Source organism: Lampris incognitus, chromosome 15, assembly GCF_029633865.1.
Source record: "Lampris incognitus isolate fLamInc1 chromosome 15, fLamInc1.hap2, whole genome shotgun sequence".
In the NCBI taxonomy this organism is placed as follows: domain Eukaryota; kingdom Metazoa; phylum Chordata; class Actinopteri; order Lampriformes; family Lampridae; genus Lampris; species Lampris incognitus.
This window is the reverse complement of record NC_079225.1, coordinates 45585816-45606402: the sequence shown is the minus strand read 5'-3', so window position 1 is coordinate 45606402 and position 20587 is coordinate 45585816. Positions and strand designations below refer to the sequence as shown.

Genomic DNA, 20587 nt, shown 5'->3' with positions numbered 1-20587 from the left:
TATTTACAACAGCACAGCTGAAAAAGAGGCAAGGACATACAACCGCTTCATTTTTTGTCGTTTTATTATTATTTTTTTAAACAAAAGTACTAAAAGTTCTTGCTCCCTTTCCCTGGTGTTTCTGAACATGAATATTTAAGTGAAAAAGTTCTCCTAACCTTCCTCGTCATCACCGCTTTGAGGCCTCTTGGTCTCTTTCTCCTCATTTTCGCTCTCATTTTCGCTCTCGCTGCTACTGCTGCTGTCATCTCTGTCGTCGTCCTCCTGCGTCGCGGTGGTGACCGCTTCCTGGTCGGCGGGGTTCTCCGCTGTCGTTTCAAAGAGAGGGGCGGCGCCTGGAGCTTGGTCTTCGGTCGACTCGGCTGTTTCCTTTTCTACCTCCAGAGCCCTGTCCTCTTCGTCCTCCCCCTGCTGCTGTCTCTTCCACATCTTGGCCATGGCCAGCAGCTTGAGGTTGGGCTGGTTGGCAGCGTCCTCTGGGAAGATGTAGTCGTAGTACTCTTCCCAGCCTGCGTCCGACTGGTGGAGGGAAAAACCAAACATCTGAATCATTAGATTGCACTTTTTGATTCACTATGGATCTTCTTTTTTTTTTTGAGGTCTTGTGAGAAAGTTGTCTGCACATCGAAGATTGAGCACCCAGTTTTGTCAAACGCTTCAACCAGAATGGTCTTCAGCAGGCAAACACGGGTCATCGCGCACTAAAATACACTGCATCTGAAATACTAGTATATACTCTAGTGGTGCTAAAGAACATGCATTTTATTGTTGTGTTTACTTTTGACAGTGCTTCAACGCACATGTGCTTGTTTGACTATCATTGTTCCTGTACAGTGTTGGTCTGATGAAGACCGTCCGGTCTACCGGTCAAAACGCTGCTTAATGACACATGGGAGCTCCAACTCCAGTGTGATGGTGTAGCCACCGCACATCCTAGCGCCGTGGTTTTCAAACTTACTGCACAAGGGCCACCAAAGGGCAAGGCAAAATCTCAAGGCACCCCTGTATTCATATCCATGCAAATAGCCTCTTAACACGTTACCACTCTAAAGATTTTTATTGTGCTACCGTGACAGGTTTTCTGTCGCTTTTATTTAAGCGGGGGGTCATCTGCACTGTTGTGGTTTGCTTCGCACAAGAACGTGATCCACTTTCCTCCTCATGGATATATATGTATTTTTTTTATGTTATCCTCATTTATACTGGCTGTCAATCAGGCGTCATTTTTTCCCCCACCCGCACACCGGGAAGACCCGCCCCTACTCTGCCTCGATTGGCTAACAAAGGCAGCAAGCACTAGCCAATCAAGAGTTCCTGTAGTGCGGGTGGGGGGGTGGGAATAAGTATGTGGCACACTAATAATTCCCGAAATAGGTTCACTTTGATGAAAATTTTTGGAAAACATTTTTTTTTTAGGGTATAGAATTTACCTCTATTGGGAAATGAGTGCATACAAAGTACTGACAGTAAATCAAAAATTCATCCATAACTTTTTCTTTAGCTGTATATTGCAATAATAATGTGTAGTTGTCACAAAATCCCATAGCACACCTGGACTTGCCTCATGGCACACCAGTAGCCTACTAAGGTTCGGATGTGCACTCGAGTGTTGCTACACCAGATCTTCTCAGATTTATCATATGAGAGTGCTTTGAAATCACATCGACACTCAATATTGGCTTAAAAACTAACTAGTGCTCAAAGATAGTTGAGTGAATAAGGCTTTTGGCTGGGAAACCACATGTGTCTAAGACCAGATCTCTCCCGAGCTGTATTTTAGATTCCTCCATCTCAATAAATGAAATAAGGGTGAGAAATACACCTTTGAAATGAGACTTAAAGAACCAGGAGTTAGATTGGAACTGCTTTAAAAAAAGAAAAAAGTCAAACAGCCTCATATCAAAATCCAATACCGCCCATGACCCGCGTCTCACCCCGTCCTCTGCCGTCAGCTTCCTCCTCTTCTTCACCTTCTCCGGCAGCAGTTTTCTGACCCGCTCTCTGGATCTATCTGAACCGAACTCCTTCTCAAAGTCCCTCCAGGCCTCCAGGAGCATCAGCCTTTCCTCCTTCTCCTCACAGCTCACCAGGCTCTTGTTGGCCTCCTCGAAGGTCTGTCGGCTCCGCAGCAGCCTGTCAGCGCTCTCCACCGACAGCTCAAACTTGGCGTAGCTGATCCATACCTGTGGAGGAGAGATAATAAAGGGTCAGGCAGGGGTCAGCTGGTGTTTGCTCTACAAATGCACAAATATTACATTTTGGCTGACTTTTACTTGTATTGCTGCAGTTACTGCTCCTGACTTAGGTAAATCAGTAAGTTATTTGGCTGATTAATTCTGTAATCAATCAATCAAGTTGCATTTTAAAGCTTATGTTTTGGTCTTCCCTTTTTCTTTTATCAGACAGGATAGTGAAGAGAAACGGGAAGTGCAGCGTAGAAAGAGAAGGAGGTGACGATATGCAAGAAAGGTTCTAAACTCAGGTTTTTTCAACTAGACACAGGGGGTCTCGATGCTCTCTCAGCCCCTCTCTGGCTCTGATGGAACCCAATTACCGGCAAAACATCATCGCTCGTTCAGTTGTCAAGTAAGAATAAGAACAGACTTCCGTGATTGCTATTGAAACACAGACAACAGAATTCTCAAGTTCTCTGTCACTCTTCCTGGTTCTCTGTAACCATGGTAACTGCAGCGGTCCTTACCTTGACGTGCTGTGTGCGCTGAAGCAGTCTTTTGTACAGGTTCCTGGTGTTACCGTACTCCTCCTGCTCAATCTCAAAGTCTATGTAGGACTTCCAGAGAACCTAACAGGGGAACACATACATGAGCCATCTGCACGGTTGATTTACCACATCAGTCTTTTTAGAAGTGGTGTCTTTTTTACCTGAACACTGCCCTCTATTGTTCAGCAATATGAATAACAACTACAAATCAAACCAGACATGCTGTTTGGCATTGCCATAAAAACGTCCTTCACAGCAAAACCACTCAGCCGGGTCCGGCGCTGGTGTTTGTGAATTCAGAAACTTAAGGGATGTGTGTGTCGTTTATCTGGTTTCAATCATGACCACTCAGACACTCCTGCTCATACTTGTATGTCATGATGCTGCAGGAGAGCTGAAATGTTGCACTGATAATTTTTATTATTATTTCTGATTTTTCCCTTTTTCTCCCAATTTAGTGGCCAATCGATCCCTATTTTTTAGTTCAAACACCCACCCTCGTACTGTATGCGTTTGCCAACTGCATCTCTCCAGCCGACAGTCTCGAAGGAGATGCCTCGCCACTTTCGTGACGCAGCAAATCCAGGCCGAACCACTGCTTTTTCCGACACACACAGAGACGCATTCATGTGACGAACACAAGCCGATTCCGCCCCCCTCCCGAAGACAGCATTGCCAATTATTGCTGCTTCATCGAGTCCGGCCATAGTCGGATCTGACGAGACCGGGACGTGAACCCCGGTCCCCAGTGGGCAACTGTGCACTGACAATTTTTGAAGGATTACTGATCTGTCTGCATGATTATTTACGTAAAACAATGTGTGTGACCATAGACTGACTGATAGGACAACCTGCTCTACCACTGAAAGATGAATTCAGGTGAAAGCAATAATCCCCGATTGATTTCACTTGTTTAATCCACTTCAGTCATGAAGGACTAACGTACATGAAAGTTAAAAGGAGGATTTTTTTCAAGCCCCGAGACAAGTGAGGCATCAATGTGGCCTTTGTTGCCTCCAGAATGTTACACCATCAGGGTTACAGGTTCCATTCCCACTGAACTTATGCCACTGTACTGCTTTATTAGGAGGGAATCTCATTAGGAAATCCCAAATGGTTTATGTTGACAGCAATGCAGGGCTTCTGTTTTGTACTTCCACTGTATCTCAGATAAGTCAGACAACAGTCCTCACTTTAGACAATAATAAAATGTACTTCACATTCAGAAGACTTGTTCCTGCCTTACCTCTGGCATGTCTAGTCGGGGCTGTCCAATGGCGAGCTCGAAGATGGCGCGGGCTCGGTCCGTGTCTCCCAGGATGGTCTCCAGCTCGGCAAACTTGATCCAGGTGGTGCAGTTCTCCGGAGCGAACTCCAGGTACTTCTCATACAGCTTTCTACACCGGTCAAACTCACGCAGCTGCAGCTCCAGCTCAATGTAGCCCTTAAACAGTTTGTTCTTCGGGCATTTCCCTATAGCAGTGCCCTGGGAAGAAGAGGGGAGGGAAAAAAAGGCCAGTCACTTCACAGAAAGCGCTCTCTCTCTCTCTCTGTCCTCAGGAGGAGCGAACCAACAACCCTCCAGTTACCAGACGACTTACTCCACCAAGGAGCCAGGGGCAAGAAGCCACTGCTGCCCCTTGCCCCTTATCACTTGTTAGCATTAAAAAGCTAATTTCAGTTTTGCCTTGTGTTGAGAATAGAGATGGAAAAGTAAACATGGCTGACATCCCGACAGGCTAACAAGCATAGACAGAAGCTAATGTGTCTTCTTCAAGTTCTAACTTTCTGGTATCTTACCAGGCATCTTCTGGCGGCTTGCAGATTCTTTTGACGGATTTCAAACTGGCCATAGAGTAGCCACATCTTGGCGAATGAGAACTGGGTAAAAGAGATACACAACACACAAAGATCAAAGTTCTGTAACTATAGAGTATAATAAATTGTAATATTTGATTTGGGGTTAGAAACGACACCTAATGGAACTTTTTGCAAGAAAAACATCTGTAGAAAAAGAACTGAGAATTAAAAGTTGGTATGATGTGCACTACCTCTTTGTGAGGGATAAGTTCCAGGCATGCTTGATAAACCTGCCTGGTTCTCTCGGGATCCTGCCAAAGTGATAGGAAACGAAAATCATTAAGTCTTTGTGTAGTTTGCCAAAAACAAGCCCAGATTTGTTAAGGAGATAACAGGTTAATTTACAGCAGTCTACAGAGGGTCACATCAGAGACTTCTGGGATTTAATAAATAAATAAATTGACTGCATTTATATAGCGCTTTTCTAGTCTGCCGACCACTCAAAGCGCTTTACAATGTATATCTCACATTCCAACACACCTTCATACACTGACTTTTTAAATTTTTTTATTTATTTTACTAGTTATTGATCCCCGTGGGGAAATAATTCCTCTGCATTTAACCCATCCTAGCTATGTAGCTAGGAGCAGTGGGCAGCTGCCGTGCAGCACCCGGGGACCAACTCCAGTTCATCTTGCCATGCCTCGGTCAGGGGCACAGACAGGAGTATTAACCCTAACATGCATGTCTTTTTGATAGTGGGGGAAACCGGAGCACCCGTAGAAAATCCACCACAGACACGGGGAGAACATGCCAACTCCACACACAAAGGACCTGGGATGACCTCCCAAGGTTGGACAACCCCGGGGTTCGAACCTAGGACCTTCTTGCTGTGAAGCGACAGTGCTAACCACTGTGCCACCATGCTGCCCAATGGCACAGGCTGCCAAGCAAGGCACCAATCTGCTCATCAGGAGCAGTTAGGGGTTCAGTGTCTTGCTCAAGGACACTTTGACATGCTCCCTAGAGGAGCCGGGAATCGAACCAGGAACCTTCCAATTACTAGACGACCCGCTCCACCTCCTAAGCCACACCGCCCCTAACCTCAACCTATGTCTTTTGTGTTACAGTGCAGTCATTACCTGTGTTGGTAAAATGGGACTGAACCCACCTTGACCTCCAGCTCTTCATACAGAGCGTAGTTGATCCACAGGTAGATGTATCTCCGCCAGTGTCTCTTCTCCTGGAGAGGTGGTGTGTTGGCGATGGCTCTCTCGTACACCTCCCTCACTGTGTCAGGGTCTGCATCGCTCTCCACCAGGCGGAGGTAATCAAACCACGCATCGTAGTTGTGAGGATTTGCCTGATCAGGAAACGAGAGCAGAGGATTAAATAAATAAAAGAGGTCCAGAATCCAGGCTTCAACCAGTTTGAACACACCAGCGGACTGATTTCAATATTCACTACTTCATTAAATATCATTTGAACGATGTTTTTTTTTAAAAGGGACCAAGTCACCCTTTTCCAGAGGCACTCCAAAACTTTTACAGATTTACAGATATTTGGAAAAGTCATTCATTCCATACATGACTGGATGAAGGAGAGGTTCGATGGGAATATACCTTGACTTCCTCCTCGTACTGGAATCTTCTCTTGCTGACGATGACATCTTCGATTCCTCTCCTGTCTCCAAACTTCTTCTCGAATACAGTGTAGCTCTTGAAGAGCTCCTGTGCCTGCTGTTTGGGAATTCTGTCCAGGGCGTATTTATAGATGACCCGAACTCGTTCAAACTGTTGGCAGAAGAGATGGAGACATTTTGTAGACGCACAAGTCAACGACCTTTGGTTTGTTCAGACAGGTGGCGATATTTTTTAAACACAATTCCCATGTCATTCTTTTGAACTCGGAACAATTCTATCTGCCTTTGTAAACATTTCTCGAGAAGAAAAATTCTGACGGTCAGGAAAACTGAAAGCTGCTCCACTGACAGATTGGACTGACTTAGTGTACATGTACACTGAAAAAAAGCTTTAAATGTTAACAGTTGAGTCTAAAAGAAAAAAATAATAAATGATTCACAAAGACGGTCTCCTATTAAGTATCAGAGCAGCTCCAGAAATGTTCTATTGTCTTAATTCTTGCCTAAATATTGAATGTTTTTGGACCTGACCGTCATATCCCAACATGTCAAACCTGTTAGCTGTTGCTGGATCAACCTTTTCCAAAGTAACATACAAACCTCTTTTTGTGTCTCCTCAAACCGCGCAAAGGCCACGAAGAGGTTCTCGTCTACATGTTCCTCGCCAAAGAACTCCACAGCCCTCTCAAAGACCTTCCTGCTGTGAGCAATATACCCATGTTTCTCCTCGAAACGAGCATACTTGATCCAGTTCTTCACTTCCGGGTGGACGATGACAAGTGAGATGAAGTCAAGGCGTTATTGACGACAAATGCATACCCATTCATAATTCCAATAAACCCAAGACTGCAAGAAAATCCATCATCTCAATCACTTTGTGTTAATGGAAACATTCAGTTCTTGTACTTTTCTTCGGCAGACTTCTTCAGTTCAGAGGACACTTTGGAGAACTTTAAGAAAGTGATCCATAACCACATGACCCAAGTTTCAAAAAGGTGCACCAGTCCAAATTGTAAATCTCCAATCACAGCTTTGCAGACTGATCCAAGTGGGCTAAGTTAGTGACATAGGCACACTGTCTCAGCTGCATGAATTGGCTGTTGCCATAGAAATCACTACATCGAAGATTTGTGAATCTCTTTGCCGATGCCATTTATTATTCTGCTGTCTCATGTCTCTAAGCTGTGATTGGACTGCCAACTTTTGGACAGGCCTGCATTTCAAAATTTGGCAGTGAGAGGGAGGCAAGATGCCATCTCAAATAAAGTCTAATAAGTGACTCGTGGGGTACAATCCTGAAATGCAACAGGAAACTCAAACAACATCCAAAGGATATAGCGCTCATAAATACTGCGTGCCTTGTCCACTTCCTTATAGCGCAGCTCGAAGTTGATGTAAGAGTGCCAGGCCTGTTCCTCTGGCTCCCACTCCATCCACCTCTCAAACACTTGTCTGCAACCAGCCACATTTCCCAGCATCTCCTCCATGTAACTGTACTTGTACCTGCAGGAGCAAAGTGGTTCAGACTGAGTGCTCTCCAGTAAACAGTCACGTAAAGTGGTTCTCCTTGTATGCTACTTAACACCATTTCTAACAAATGAAAGACCTACAGTTTTAGCTCTTCTCTCGCGTACTTAATCAAAATGGTTTTGAATTACTTTCATAGAAACACACTCTCAATCCTTTTAATGCTTAGATATTTCTTTCTGTTGCTGGGCACTGTTAATTCAGGTAGATTTTTTTCCCCAATAGCCTCTCATTGACTCTAAGCCATAATCAGAAAATTAAGTAGAAGTAGTACCAGAACTGGTTGACTCGTGGGAGGATGGTGATGGCTCTGTCCCAGATGTTGCGGGAGTGGTTTACCTGTCGGTTTTTCATCTCCATCTCGGCATACTTTAACCACAGGGTGATGTTCCGGTGGTCTACGTCCAGTGCACGCTCGTAGATTGAGCGAGCCCTGAAAAGACAAACACTGTTGGCTACAAAAAACAACAAATCTGCTTTTGCAGGAAAATCTTGTTACTCCAAAGACGGATGTTTTACAGTGACAAAAAGTATTAACTGAAATGTATTTATTTGAAGACAGTGTGGATGATCAAATGGGAAGATAAATGGAAAAAATGTTCATCCTTAATATCAACAACAACACTGAGATGCCCATGAGCAGGGCACTCAATTCTCAGCGGGGCTGCTAGATGACCAGTAGTAGGACTGGTTGTGCAGGGAAGTGCCTAATTTTCCATGTGTGTAACTTTTTGAATGTAAAACAGGACATTCAAAAATTCAAAGCCCAGACTCTGTTAACAAAATATCCCTTATGTTACAAGGCCTTGAACTGAAGGCAGCAATATATTAATGCTCTTTGAAACCAGACATACCTCTGGACCTCTTTCAGACTCTCCTCCCATTGTGCGTATTTAATCCAGTTGCTGATGACCGTTCGATTCTTCCTTATGTTGTCCTCAAACCCCTACATACAGAGTGGGGAAAAAAAAGGCCAGATGAAACTTTAAAATCGGGTTAAATTTCTAAAGACATTACGAGGGCTCTTAGATAGTGGACTTTTTGTCTTCCAACATCATGAAAATTCAGCCTGTTATCATCCAACCATTATCTGAACCGCTTATCCTGCTCTCAGGGTTGTGGGGATGCTGGAGCCTATCCCAGCAGTCATTGGGCAGCAGGCGGGAAGACACACTAGACAGGCCGCCAGGCCATTACACAGGGCCCACACACACACACACACACACACATTCATAGCTAGGGACAATTTAGTATAGCCGATTCACCTGACCTACATGTCTTTGGACTGTGGGAGGAAACCGGAGCCCCCGGAGGAAACCCACAGACACGGGAAGAACATGCAAACTCCACACAGAGGACGAACCGGGACGACCCCCAAGGTTGGACTACCCCGGGGCTCGAACCCAGGACCTTCTTGCTGTGAGGCGACCGCGCTAAACACTGCCACCATGCTGCCTAGCCTGTTATCAATGTAATAGAAATGTGAGCCTTATGATGTAAAGAGGATTAAAATGAAGTGCTTTGATTTCTGAAGAAGAAAACTTGAGGGGCAACAATATAATGAGCAGTTTTCAATATGATGACGTTTTGGACCCACTATACATGAACACATACATGCCAATTGCTTGTGCACTACTGTTGTGAATTCGATATCTGGTGTCAATGGTTTGTAGAGTGAATCAGTCTTTAAACTAAAAGCAAGATTTCGGTTAGATTTTGAAAAGCTGACGCATTTAAACAGGTTAACTGCACCGACTTCACGGAGGTCCGCGCTTACCTTCCTCTTCCTCAGTTTGTAATCATTGAGCTCTTCCTCATCGGTGATCTTCTGTTTGGGAGGTGGCGGCAGAAGTTCGAGCTCTCGTTCCTTCGCCTCCCTCAGCAGCTGCTCAGCGGTGATCTGAACTTCTGCCGGAGCTTTGTTCTTCACCTGAAACACAACAGAAGTCCGTAATCAATATGAATTCCCAACATAAACACGCCTTTCAGCTTTTTAGCTGAGACACGATTTGTGACAGAATCGCTTTCATTAATTGCCAGAAATCCGTGCAGATTGGGACAGATTTGATATCTTTTATGGCTTTATTCTTAAATTCAAAATCTTGTCTTAGTCTGTTATGGACCCTGAATCTGCAATAAAGTTTTGAGTTGAGATAGAGGATGATCGTTTGCAGATGCAAACAGTAAATAAGCCTGTTAGAAAGCTGTACTTTCGGTACGACTTTTAGATCTGAACATTCATTAAGGTTTGCGGACAGACCAGACAGGGTAACACTTTAGTATGGGGAACGTAGTCACCATTAATTAGGTGCTTATTAGCATGCAAATTAGCAACATACTGGCTCTTAATTGGTCGTTATTACGTACTCATTAATGCCTTATTCTGCATGGCCTTATTATACAACCAGTAAGCCATTAACTATGAGTTTTCCCTCTATAACCTCAGAATTATTGCTTATTAGTAGTACCATCTCAATATGCTTTGCTTAGTATGGACTTTATAAGGTGGTAGTACCACAAGAAGAGTTATTCTCCCTTACTAACACTTAATGAATATGGTCTGTTCTTACATAATAAAACACAAAACTACAAGTGTTCATAGTGTTACATTACTGTACATTAAGTTTTTGTTACTTAGAATATGTTCCCCATACTAAAGTGACATCTTGATCATTACTAATTCACTAGTAATTAAGTTTTTTTATGTTCCCCATACTAAAGCGTTACCCCAGACAGCCTTTAACATAGAGAACCACACAGCCGGCGCTTTCGATGAGACTCGTCACGTTAGCTTAGCCACCGTTAGCTCTCGGCCGTCTCAACGTCCTCGGTTTTCTCACCTTCGCCACCTTAGGGATCCTCTGTTTACCCGCTGCCGTAGAAGCCATGCTTTCGGCAGATTTAATAAACAATCCCAAATAACGGAGTATGGGTCACTTAAAGGGATTAAACAATGCAGGCTATGGAGGTTTTAATCACGCCCGCGGCGGAACGCTGGCCACCATACTGTCCCTCTTCTTTCCTTGCTCCCTGCAAGCCGAGGGGCAGTTCTCATCCGGGTTAAAGTGCGCTAGCGCCATCTGCTGCTCCGGAGTGTGAATCGACGTGTGGCGTTTTTTTAACGCGTCATAGCCGTGCTTTTCCGCCCTGTGCAGTGTCAAGACCATAACAATTAACAGCGTTGGCATGCTGGCTTATCTCTGCTTTGTTTTAGCGTGAATTAGTTTCAGCCCGTCCAGCCCTGTGCGCTCCCCCGCCGTCCCCTCCGGTAGGAACTCATGCTGCATGCTGCAGACTCTTACCATTAGTCCCCCCAGCTGATGAACAGGCACAGCATCCAAACACGGAAACCCAACCCACTTGATGAGCAGAACAGTGCCCAGAACTGTGTCAGTAACCCAGTTGCTTTTAATTGTAAACTCAGTTTTTATTTCAGTTTTAAAGTCTCTCTGTGGGCGGATTCTTGAGCACTTTTAACCTGTTTTGTTTTTTTATATACTGCCTTTTTTTAAAGTGGCTTTTGTATTTTTTCCCTGCATATGATTTTTTTCTTTTCTTACTTGTCTGTTTCTTGCAAACACTTCGAGCTGCATTGCATGTCTGAAAAGTCTTCTTCTTCTTCCGGCTTGTCCCCTGCTTCCCAGGGGCCGCCACAGGGGATTTGATAGTTTCCATCGGAACCCTTCAACTTCAACTTTATTTCACACAAGTATGCAAAAAATACAATTTATACAAATATGATACACAAAATGGTGTGAAAAGGGACACCCCAAGGAAGCTCAGCGGAGCTTATGGACGGGGGGGCCATAATCCCTGTGAGGGCACAGCACTGAGTTAGTATTATTATTACTAGAAGGACCCCGCTACAATGTAGCGGTGTGGTTCTCCACCCGTCTAAATCTCCCTCCTCTTCATCCTGCCAGCTAACCGCCTTCCCCCTGCCCCTAAACCCCCCCACTCCAACTCCTTCCCCCCAAATGCTCAGAATCATCTGAAATGCCGAGAAAAGTGGGTTTTAGCCATTTTTAGAAAATGCATATTTTGCATAATTATTATTATTATTTTAATGTTCTGCTATTTTTCTGGTCCTCTCTGGAACAATACCTACCACCTCCAAAAAAAATGAGGATCATAAGTGCATTTTTGCAAAAATGCATATATTTTGCATAATGCCAAAACATTTCTAAGTCCCAGAAATTTTTTTTATATAGGTGAAAAAATCCAAGATGCTCAGAATCCATCTGAAATGCCGAGAAAGGTGTTTTTTGCCATTTTTAGAAAAATGCATATTTTGCATATTTATGCATAATAATCAGAGGTGTAAAAACCCGGTCCAGAAAGTAAAAACCCTAACCATGTCTTTACTCCATCCATGTATTAAACCAGCTAATTTGGGAAACTAGTCAGTGCAATCTGATGGTTTAGTACATGGGTGGAGTAAAGACACAGTTAGGGTTTTTACTTTCTGGACCGGGTTTTTCCACCTCTGATAATAATTATGCATAATTTTAATTGTCTGGTATTTTCCCCTTACTCTCTGAGACAATACCTACCACCTCCAAAAAGAATTAGGATCATAAGTGCTTTAGTTTTCGGTCCCGCTATCTACACTAACTAACACACACACACACACCCTAACTAACACACACACACACACATTACGAAAATATGTGAGTAGATTATTATTATTATTACTATTACTATTATTATTATGGCTAACCAGCATGCTTTGGGAGTGATCCTTCGCCCTCTTGTCATAGTTTGGCGTCCTGTTACCGTGGTTACCGCAACTCTGTTGCTAAGGTTACGTGGCAGCCAGGGGAGGTAAAGTGGCGTCGTGAGTGTTGTGGGCCGGTGCCGCTCGCTGGACGGATGACTGAGCGTCCCTCTGAGCGGACGCCATGTGAGGACGACTGCAGATACCTGGCCGGAGAACAAAGCTTAGCTAGCTAGCTGCTAAGAGAGGAAACCCATAGTTTCCCACCTACCCAGGTTGGTCCGGCTAACCCCTGACAGGTCGTTAGCTTGGCTAGTTAGCTGTTGTCCATGTTAGACAGGCAGGCTTGTAGTTTTGAGGCCTTGTTTGACACGAATGCCAGCTATAACTTCTCATAACATTGACTATTTGTCAGCAAGTCAAACGTTGTTGACATAGTACATTTCCTACTGAAACGCAACGCTCTTTATATGCGAGAGGGCACACATTAGAGCAGTGTTTCTCAACCGGGGGTCCGCGGACCCCTAGTGGTCCGTGGTGTAATTGCAAGGGGTCCGTGAAAATAAAATATCTTTAAAAAAAATATCCTACGACATTTATAGAAATAGGATTATTTTACTCAAATTTGACTGAGACCTTTATCTACCTAAACTATAAAGGGTAACAGGACTTTTTTCTCTAATTACATCTGTTTCACAAGTGTCATTTATTGTATTTTAATAAGAGATCTCGCTCCCGTTTGCATTGTTAAAAGTTACTGCATAAAAATCATGTTGTTACATATATCTGAAAGTTATTGAATACATATTCTGTTTTGTTACATATATCTGAAAGTTACTGAATACATATTCTGTTTTGTTACATATATCTGAAAGTTACTGAATACATATTCTGTGTTGTTACATATATCTGAAAGTTACTGAATACATATTCTGTTTTGTTACATATATCTGAAAGTTACTGAATACATATTCTGTTTTGTTAACTATATCTGAAAGTTACTGCATAAGAATTCTGTTTTGTTACATATATCTGAAAGTTACTGAATACATATTCTGTTTTGTTACATATATCTGAAAGTTACTGAATACATATTCTGTTTTGTTAACTATATCTGAAAGTTACTGCATAAGAATTCTGTTTTGTTACATATATCTGAAAGTTACTGAATACATATTCTGTTTTGTTACATATATCTGAAAGTTACTGAATACATATTCTGTGTTGTTACATATATCTGAAAGTTACTGAATACTTATTCTGTTTTGTTACATATATCTGAAAGTTACTGAATACATATTCTGTGTTGTTACATATATCTGAAAGTTACTGAATACATATTCTGTTTTGTTACATATATCTGAAAGTTACTGCATAAGAATTCTGTTTTGTTAACTATATCTAAGTTACAACTGAAAGCTCTTATTTTTGCCCCAAAGAGTGAATAAATGCCATTGCTATGCAATTTAAAATGCAGTTTCTACTGTTTCTATCAAATTGCAACCCCCCCCTCCCTCAAGATCAGGTGGAGGGGTCCTCAGGGTAGATCAAAAATACGCAGGGGGTCCAGGACCCCAAAAAGGTTGAGAACCACTGCATTAGAATAATAATATTTTATAGTTCGCACCTTTCATACAAAGGTGCATTTGAAATGCAACTCAGAATGGTTTACATTAGAGAAAAGCAATTTATAACAGTTACACGCAGCAACGAAAAGACAAAGGGTATATAAAAGTAAAATGTCACAAGGTTACATTTTAATTGTATCATCTTACATATTTTATCCACTAATAATAAATACTTATATACCCTTTGTATATCTTATGTACTTGTAACAGTTTATCGTTAATGCTACCTTAAAAGTATGTTGATAATAAAAGAAAAAAATGGGCGTAAAGGAAAACGTCTGTTCGGGCAGATGTTCTCAGTAGGTCGATATTTCACATATCTGGGATTCAAACCCAGTTCCTTTTCAGTGGGATTCTAAGCTTTGGTTCTGGGACGCTTAACCCGGTTCTTTTTAGGTGGGAATCAAAATCCCCCCCAACGTGGGGGTAGGCCTCGAACCCGTTCAGTCACTTCTCATATCCTCTTTCCTCTTCTTGCACCCTTCCGTCAGAATCTGTCTAGGGTGCCATGAGGACCATGATTTCCGACTGCGGCGAGGAGGAAGCTGTGACGGTGAGGAGGACTGAGTTATCTGACGCCCAGCAGATTGACAGCCTGATCGACCTCTCAGCGCTGGCCGTCTTCGGGAAGGTCAACATTATTCATATTTTGTAGGTACCGAAGCAAAAGTGTATTTCCATTTTATAAACTACAGCGTATCACTTTCATAAGATATTTTTGTACGTACTCAGAAGTGTCACCTACATAAAATAGAAAAAAATCTCGACTAGTAGCACAGTTACAGCTATCACTATTTATAGCGCCACCTCTGCAACAAAAATCATAAAAATAAATGAAAACAAAGAATAAATAATACAAGAAAAGTATTGATTTATAATATAAGTGAATGTAAATGTTGGTGACTGTATTCTTAATTAACAAATAAGCTAAAGTTAAGTTGATGATGAGCCTAATAATAATAATCTTCTGTTGTCTCCTGTCGTCTGAAATACTCAGAGAGAAAGCCAATCTGGCGGTGACCCTGGCCAATGAAAAGAACGAGGTTCTGGCTCACGCATCCTTCTGTGATTACCCCATCGGAGACCTTGTGGATCAGACTGACTGGGAGGCTTTTCTGCATCAACATTTCAGCACGGAACATTTTACAGTCTGTCAAGTCTCGTTTATTGAAGCTATACTGATAATCTTGTTTCCAGGACTGATGTCCTTAAAGTCGGTACTCCTGAGAGAAACCATGACAGGGCTCAGTTCACCTCCAGTTCAGTCAGATCAATAGGGAAACAAGAAGTGAAGTTAATTTATTCCAAATAGATGATTTTATTTAAATCCATTCTCAACAGGGTTGAGTGTCACACATGCAATGTGATGTTTCCCATCCTCTGTGTGCCTTTTTTTTTCTCCAATGGGTGCAAACATTTTGAGTTGACAAGAAAAACTTGAAAACTTTGCCGTGTTGGAGCCATTCTTTATACACTAAACCGTACAAAACTACAAAAACAAAAAACAACAACAAACAAAAAAAAAAAACCCAACCTTCACTTGCAAATGACTTGCCACACGAAGTCTTATTGGTAGAATGGAGTAGGTGAATTTGGAAGTTACACAGCTTTTTACCAAAGCCTGACTGTTCTCTTGGAACCTGTTTAGTGAGGGATGTCTCTAAGACACAACACACTGCGGCTAATCTGATCTGAGGAGTCCTATTTGTGGTTTGTAAGAAGGCATGGTGCTTCTCTCGCTCTCTGTCTCTCTCTCTGTCTCTCTCTCTGTCTCTCTCTCTGTTGCTCTCTCTCTCGCTGTCTCGCTGTCTTTGTCTCTGTCTCTTTCTCTCTCTGTCTCCATCTCACTGTCTCTCTGTCTCTCTCTCTCTGTCTCTCTCTGTCTCTGTCTCTCTCTCTGTTGCTCTCTCTCTCGCTGTCTCGCTGTCTTTGTCTCTGTCTCTTTCTCTCTCTGTCTCCCTCTCACTGTCTCTCTGTCTCTTTCTCTCTCTGTCTCCCTCTCACTGTCTCTCTGTCTCTTTCTCTCTCTCTCTCTGTCTCCCTCTCAGTCTCTCTGTCTCTTTCTCTCTCTCTCTGTGTCTCTGTCTCTCTGTCTCTGTCTCCCTCTCACTGTCTCTCTGTCTCTGTCTCCCTCTCACTGTCTCTCGGTCTCTTTCTCTCTCTCTCTGTGTCTCTGTCTCTCTGTCTCTGTCTCCCTCTCACTGTCTCTCTGTCTCTTTCTCTCTCTCTCTCTGTCTCCCTCTCACTGTCTCTCTGTCTCTTTCTCTCTCTCTCTCTGTCTCCCTCTCAGTCTCTCTGTCTCTTTCTCTCTCTCTCTGTGTCTCTGTCTCTCTGTCTCTGTCTCCCTCTCACTGTCTCTCTGTCTCTGTCTCCCTCTCACTGTCTCTCGGTCTCTCTCTCACTGTCTCTGTCTCTCTCTGTCTCCCTCTCACTGTCTCTCGGTCTCTCTCACTGTTTGTCTCTTTCTCTCTCTGTCTCCCTCTCGCTGTCTCTGTCTCTCTCACTGTCTCTGTCTCTGTCTCTCTCTCTCGCTGTCTCTCTGTCTCCTTCTCTTACCATAGGGGTGTTCGTGCCACATATATTCAGCCACACAGGACTCCATATGACAAAATTATTGAGTGAAAAGGTTTTTTAGGATTTAAATGTGGATGAACATGGGCTTGTCATAGCGACTGGAGGTGAACTGAACACAGCTGACAAACCAAGCTCACGCTGACAGTCGTTTCTTTCCTCTGCAGCCTCTGAACACACTCTTCCTCCACCTTTACGTGGCCCAGCCCAGCTTTTCCAAAGCAGGGATAAAGGAGATACTGCGGTATGGAATAACAGGGGAACTTTTTTTCTCTCTCTCTGCCCCATTGCTATTTTCACCATTTTCGAAGAATATTTACTTTAGAAATGATAAATAAAAACATTCATATTGACTCTATGTACAGATCTATAGTATTTTATATTTCACAAGACATTCAGTGAACTACAGTGAACGTAATTGTAAATGGTACCAGACTGTAGAAACGTAAAGCTGTCACTCACACTGTGTGATCTTTACATCTAGTGAGGAACCATCCAAAAAGTATTTGTTCTCATGATACTGCAGCTACTGTCGGCCATTTTGGTTAGAAGTGTCTACCAACTGCAGTCACACACGTCGCTCTCAGCCTGATATGCCAAACTCCGCACAACCTGACTATAAGAAGAGAAATCTGTTCAGCAGAAAACCAACCGACCCTGCTTCATGATTCTTTTTCCAGAGCTGTCTTTAATGTTGTGACAGAGCTGCAATACATCTGCCTCCTCAGCCCGAACGTCACAGCTTTAGGTGAGAAAAAACAACCTTTTTTTTAATAAAATCAGTAATTTGATGGTAAAGATGACATATCATAATAATTAACCATCCAATTATTGATTTTAACTGTATGTCAATGAATTGTAAAACTCAACTCAATTGCTCAACCATTCATCATTTGTTTTTAATTTGTTTTTCTGGAGTGATCAGAACCCCAGACTGGCCGTGTTTGACTCAGTCACAGGTTAACGCTGGCCTACAACATACTGGACTGCTCTTAGATGCAAAATATATTTAAGCTCATGACGGTTATAGACCGATAGAAATACATGATGTAGCAACTTAAAAGATAGAGAAAATAATATAAATTCCACAACAGGAGAGAGATGTACCATTATTTTTCACACCATCTCTCTGGGCAGGTGGCCCTGGCCCCATGAGGCCCTTCCAGAACACCACTTGCTCTTCAACACTGTTAATAAGAACCAAACGAGAATCTACACCGTTGAGGTCATCTGAGAATATTTTCTGCCTCTGAGTGATTCAACCTTCTGAATTTGTTGTGTGTGTGTGTGTGTGTGTGGGGTGTTTGGTTTTTATTTTAGAGCCTGCCCTGGATGAGATTTTCAAGCCGTTGAAGAGCCGCAGTCAGCCTGCCCCCCAGTGCTTAGCCCTTGTGTGTCACAGACACAACTACTGTCCAATGCTGCGTGTTCGCAGCGCAAGGTCCTCTTTGCTGTCTCTCTGATAACTTCTACCCGCTCCATCTGTTCACAGAAAACTAAAAACACAGATCAGTCCTCAGCCGTCTGTCTGTGTGCTTCCTGCTGTTAAACTTCTCTACGAATATATACGTATGTGAATATATCTAGGAATTTGTGATATTCATGGGCAGGATCTCAAGGCGCTGCCAAGGTGAGGAGTGTGTCCGTTTTTGGGAACCGCAGAATTGCATCTCTCTGCTCTTCACAGATGATGTGGTTTTGCAACCTCTGTCGCACACTGGGGCGGTTTGCAGCTGAGTGGGAAATGGCCGGGATGAGAGTCAGTATCTCCAAGTCTGAGGCCATGGTTCTCTACCGGAAAATGGTGGATTGCTCCCTCCAGGTTGGGGATGAGTTGTTGCCTCAAGTGAAGGAGTTCAAGTATCTCGGGGTCTTGTTCAGGAGTGAGGGTAGGATGGAGCGGGAGATTGACAGGTGGATTGGTGCAGCATCAGCAGTAATGTGGATGTTGTACCGGCCCGTTGTGGTGAAGAGGGAGCTGAGCCGGAAGACAAAGCTCTCAATTTACCAGTCAGTCTTCGTTCCAACCCTCACCTATGGTCATGAGCTTTGGGTAGTGACCGAAAGGGTGAGATGGTGGATACAAGCGGCTGAAATGAGTTTCCTCTGTAGGGCGTCCGGGCTCAGCCTTAGCGATAGGGTGAGGAGCTCGGACAGCGGGAGGGAGCTCGGAGTAGAGCCGCTGCTCCTTTGCGTCGATAGGAGCCAGTTGAGGTGGTTCAGGCATCTGATTAGGATGCCCCCTGGGCGCCTTCCTTTGGAGGTTTTCTGGGCACGTCCAACTGGAAAGAGACCCCGGGGTAGACCAGAACTCGCTGGAGGGACTACATGTCCAATCTGGCCTGGGAACACCTTGGGATCCCCCAGGAGGAGCTGGAGGGCGTTGCTGGGGAGAGGGACGTGTGGAGTGCCCTACTTAGCTTGCTGCCACCATGACCTGACCCTGGAGAAGTGGCTGAAGATGAGATGAGATGAGAAACTTCTCTGTCATGCATGAATGATCAGCAAACATGAATATCTGGTACATGTGTCAGGAGGCTGAGGCTGTGGCCCTCGTACTGCCCATCACTGGTTCCAAATCATTTTGACAATCTAGAAAATGAATCTTGCCTTCCTGTTGCGCATGTGAGTTTTATAAAAGCATGATGTGAATTCCTAAAGTGCAGCTCTTAAACGTGCCTGTATGTGTTGTTGCTGCTGCTTGCATGCGCTCATGCTCTTGTTCACCAGGTTTCTGCAGCTCTTTTCAGTTTACGCTGTGCGTTACAGGAAAGAGGATTATGAGGACATAAAGCGCATCTGCGCGGAGCAAGACAAAGAACTGTCGGCATCTCACGGACCTTACAATCTGGCCGAGCTCATCGAGGCCCAGAGCGAGGGCAAAAACCACGTCGCTGTGTGCGAGGTTTGTTTCAACTTCAATCTCTTCACCAACTCACACATTTATGTTTTTCTTTATAACGCAGAGTATCTCTGGTGTCAGCCAGTGAGTTTGGAAAAGTCATCGTCGAAAATTTGGTCTCAGTCTTTTCTGATGCGGCATTGGGCAGTTTAAAGATGTAATGCCGGCACTGCAGATGCTTGGCCTAAGAAGTCCCGCTGTGTTGCATTCCCTTCGGACCGGAGGGATGACAGATCAGCCCCCACCCCCACCCCCACCCTGCATGTCAGGCTGACATGTGTTGATGGCAGCATATGGCAGATGAGAGCTGACACCGGGCCAAGATGCTCTCACTGAACATATTGTGTCCAGACATCTGCAGCGTTTTGAGGGTTTTGTCTAAATATGTTCGGGGTCCAGGAAACAAACACTTCTACATGGCCCCAGAGGGCCGGTCTTTTTAGCCCATTTTTTATCAAGAATTTCATCAATTATTTGTATGACCACATAATATGTCATCTACAGTGAACTGTTTTTTTTCTTTTTCTTTTCATCTTCTGACAGTCTATGGATGGTACTGAATACTCTGTACAGGGTTTATTAGATACAGGGTGTAGTATTATACACATGGGTTATTCTGTATAGGTGGTAAACGAAATAGATTAATCCCAGAAAGTTGGATCATTTCATCTGGGCACAGCGTTTATTGGGAGACACGTTTCATCACTCATCTTAGTGGCCTCTTCAGTCTCAACTGACTGCAGGTACCCCCACCCTTATAAACAATACAGTGACTGCAGGTACCCCACCCTTATAAACAATACAGTGACTGCAGGTACCCCACCCTTATAAACAATACAGTGACTGCAGGTACCCCACCCTTATAAACAATACAGTGACTGCAGGTACCCCACCCTTATAAACAATACACTGACTTCAGGTACCCCACCCTTATAAACAATACAGTGACTGCAGGTACCCCCACCCTTATAAACAATACACTGACTGCAGGTACCCCACCCTTATAAACAATACACTGACTTCAGGTACCCCACCCTTATAAACAATACAGTGACTGCAGGTACCCCACCCTTATAAA

At 43.6% G+C, this 20587-nt stretch overlaps 2 protein-coding genes across 2 annotated transcripts in view; one reads left to right on the top strand and one right to left on the bottom strand.

The window, feature by feature from the left end:
• Positions 1 to 144: 144 nt before the first annotated feature.
• Positions 145 to 10710, bottom strand: crnkl1 (crooked neck pre-mRNA splicing factor 1). Its single transcript, XM_056294324.1, has 14 exons — positions 10532 to 10710; positions 9469 to 9621; positions 8546 to 8637; positions 7966 to 8124; positions 7501 to 7667; positions 6765 to 6943; positions 6145 to 6315; positions 5694 to 5885; positions 4774 to 4833; positions 4523 to 4603; positions 3969 to 4208; positions 2702 to 2803; positions 1935 to 2183; positions 145 to 519 (listed from the first exon to the last, which is right to left on the bottom strand). The coding sequence occupies exons 1-14, from the start codon at positions 10577 to 10579 to the stop codon at positions 154 to 156; spliced, it is 2259 nt and encodes a 752-aa protein (XP_056150299.1). The 5' UTR covers positions 10580 to 10710; the 3' UTR covers positions 145 to 153.
• Positions 10711 to 14544: 3834 nt separating this feature from the next.
• The window catches only part of cfap61 (cilia and flagella associated protein 61), a 59063-nt gene continuing 53020 nt past the window's right edge, over positions 14545 to 20587 (top strand). Inside the window, exons 1-6 of the mRNA XM_056294238.1 lie at positions 14545 to 14687; positions 15034 to 15184; positions 16775 to 16851; positions 17288 to 17355; positions 17928 to 18048; positions 19377 to 19512. Coding sequence (XP_056150213.1) covers positions 14545 to 14687; positions 15034 to 15184; positions 16775 to 16851; positions 17288 to 17355; positions 17928 to 18048; positions 19377 to 19512 — 696 coding nt within the window. The remainder of the gene's footprint in view (positions 14688 to 15033; positions 15185 to 16774; positions 16852 to 17287; positions 17356 to 17927; positions 18049 to 19376; positions 19513 to 20587) is intronic.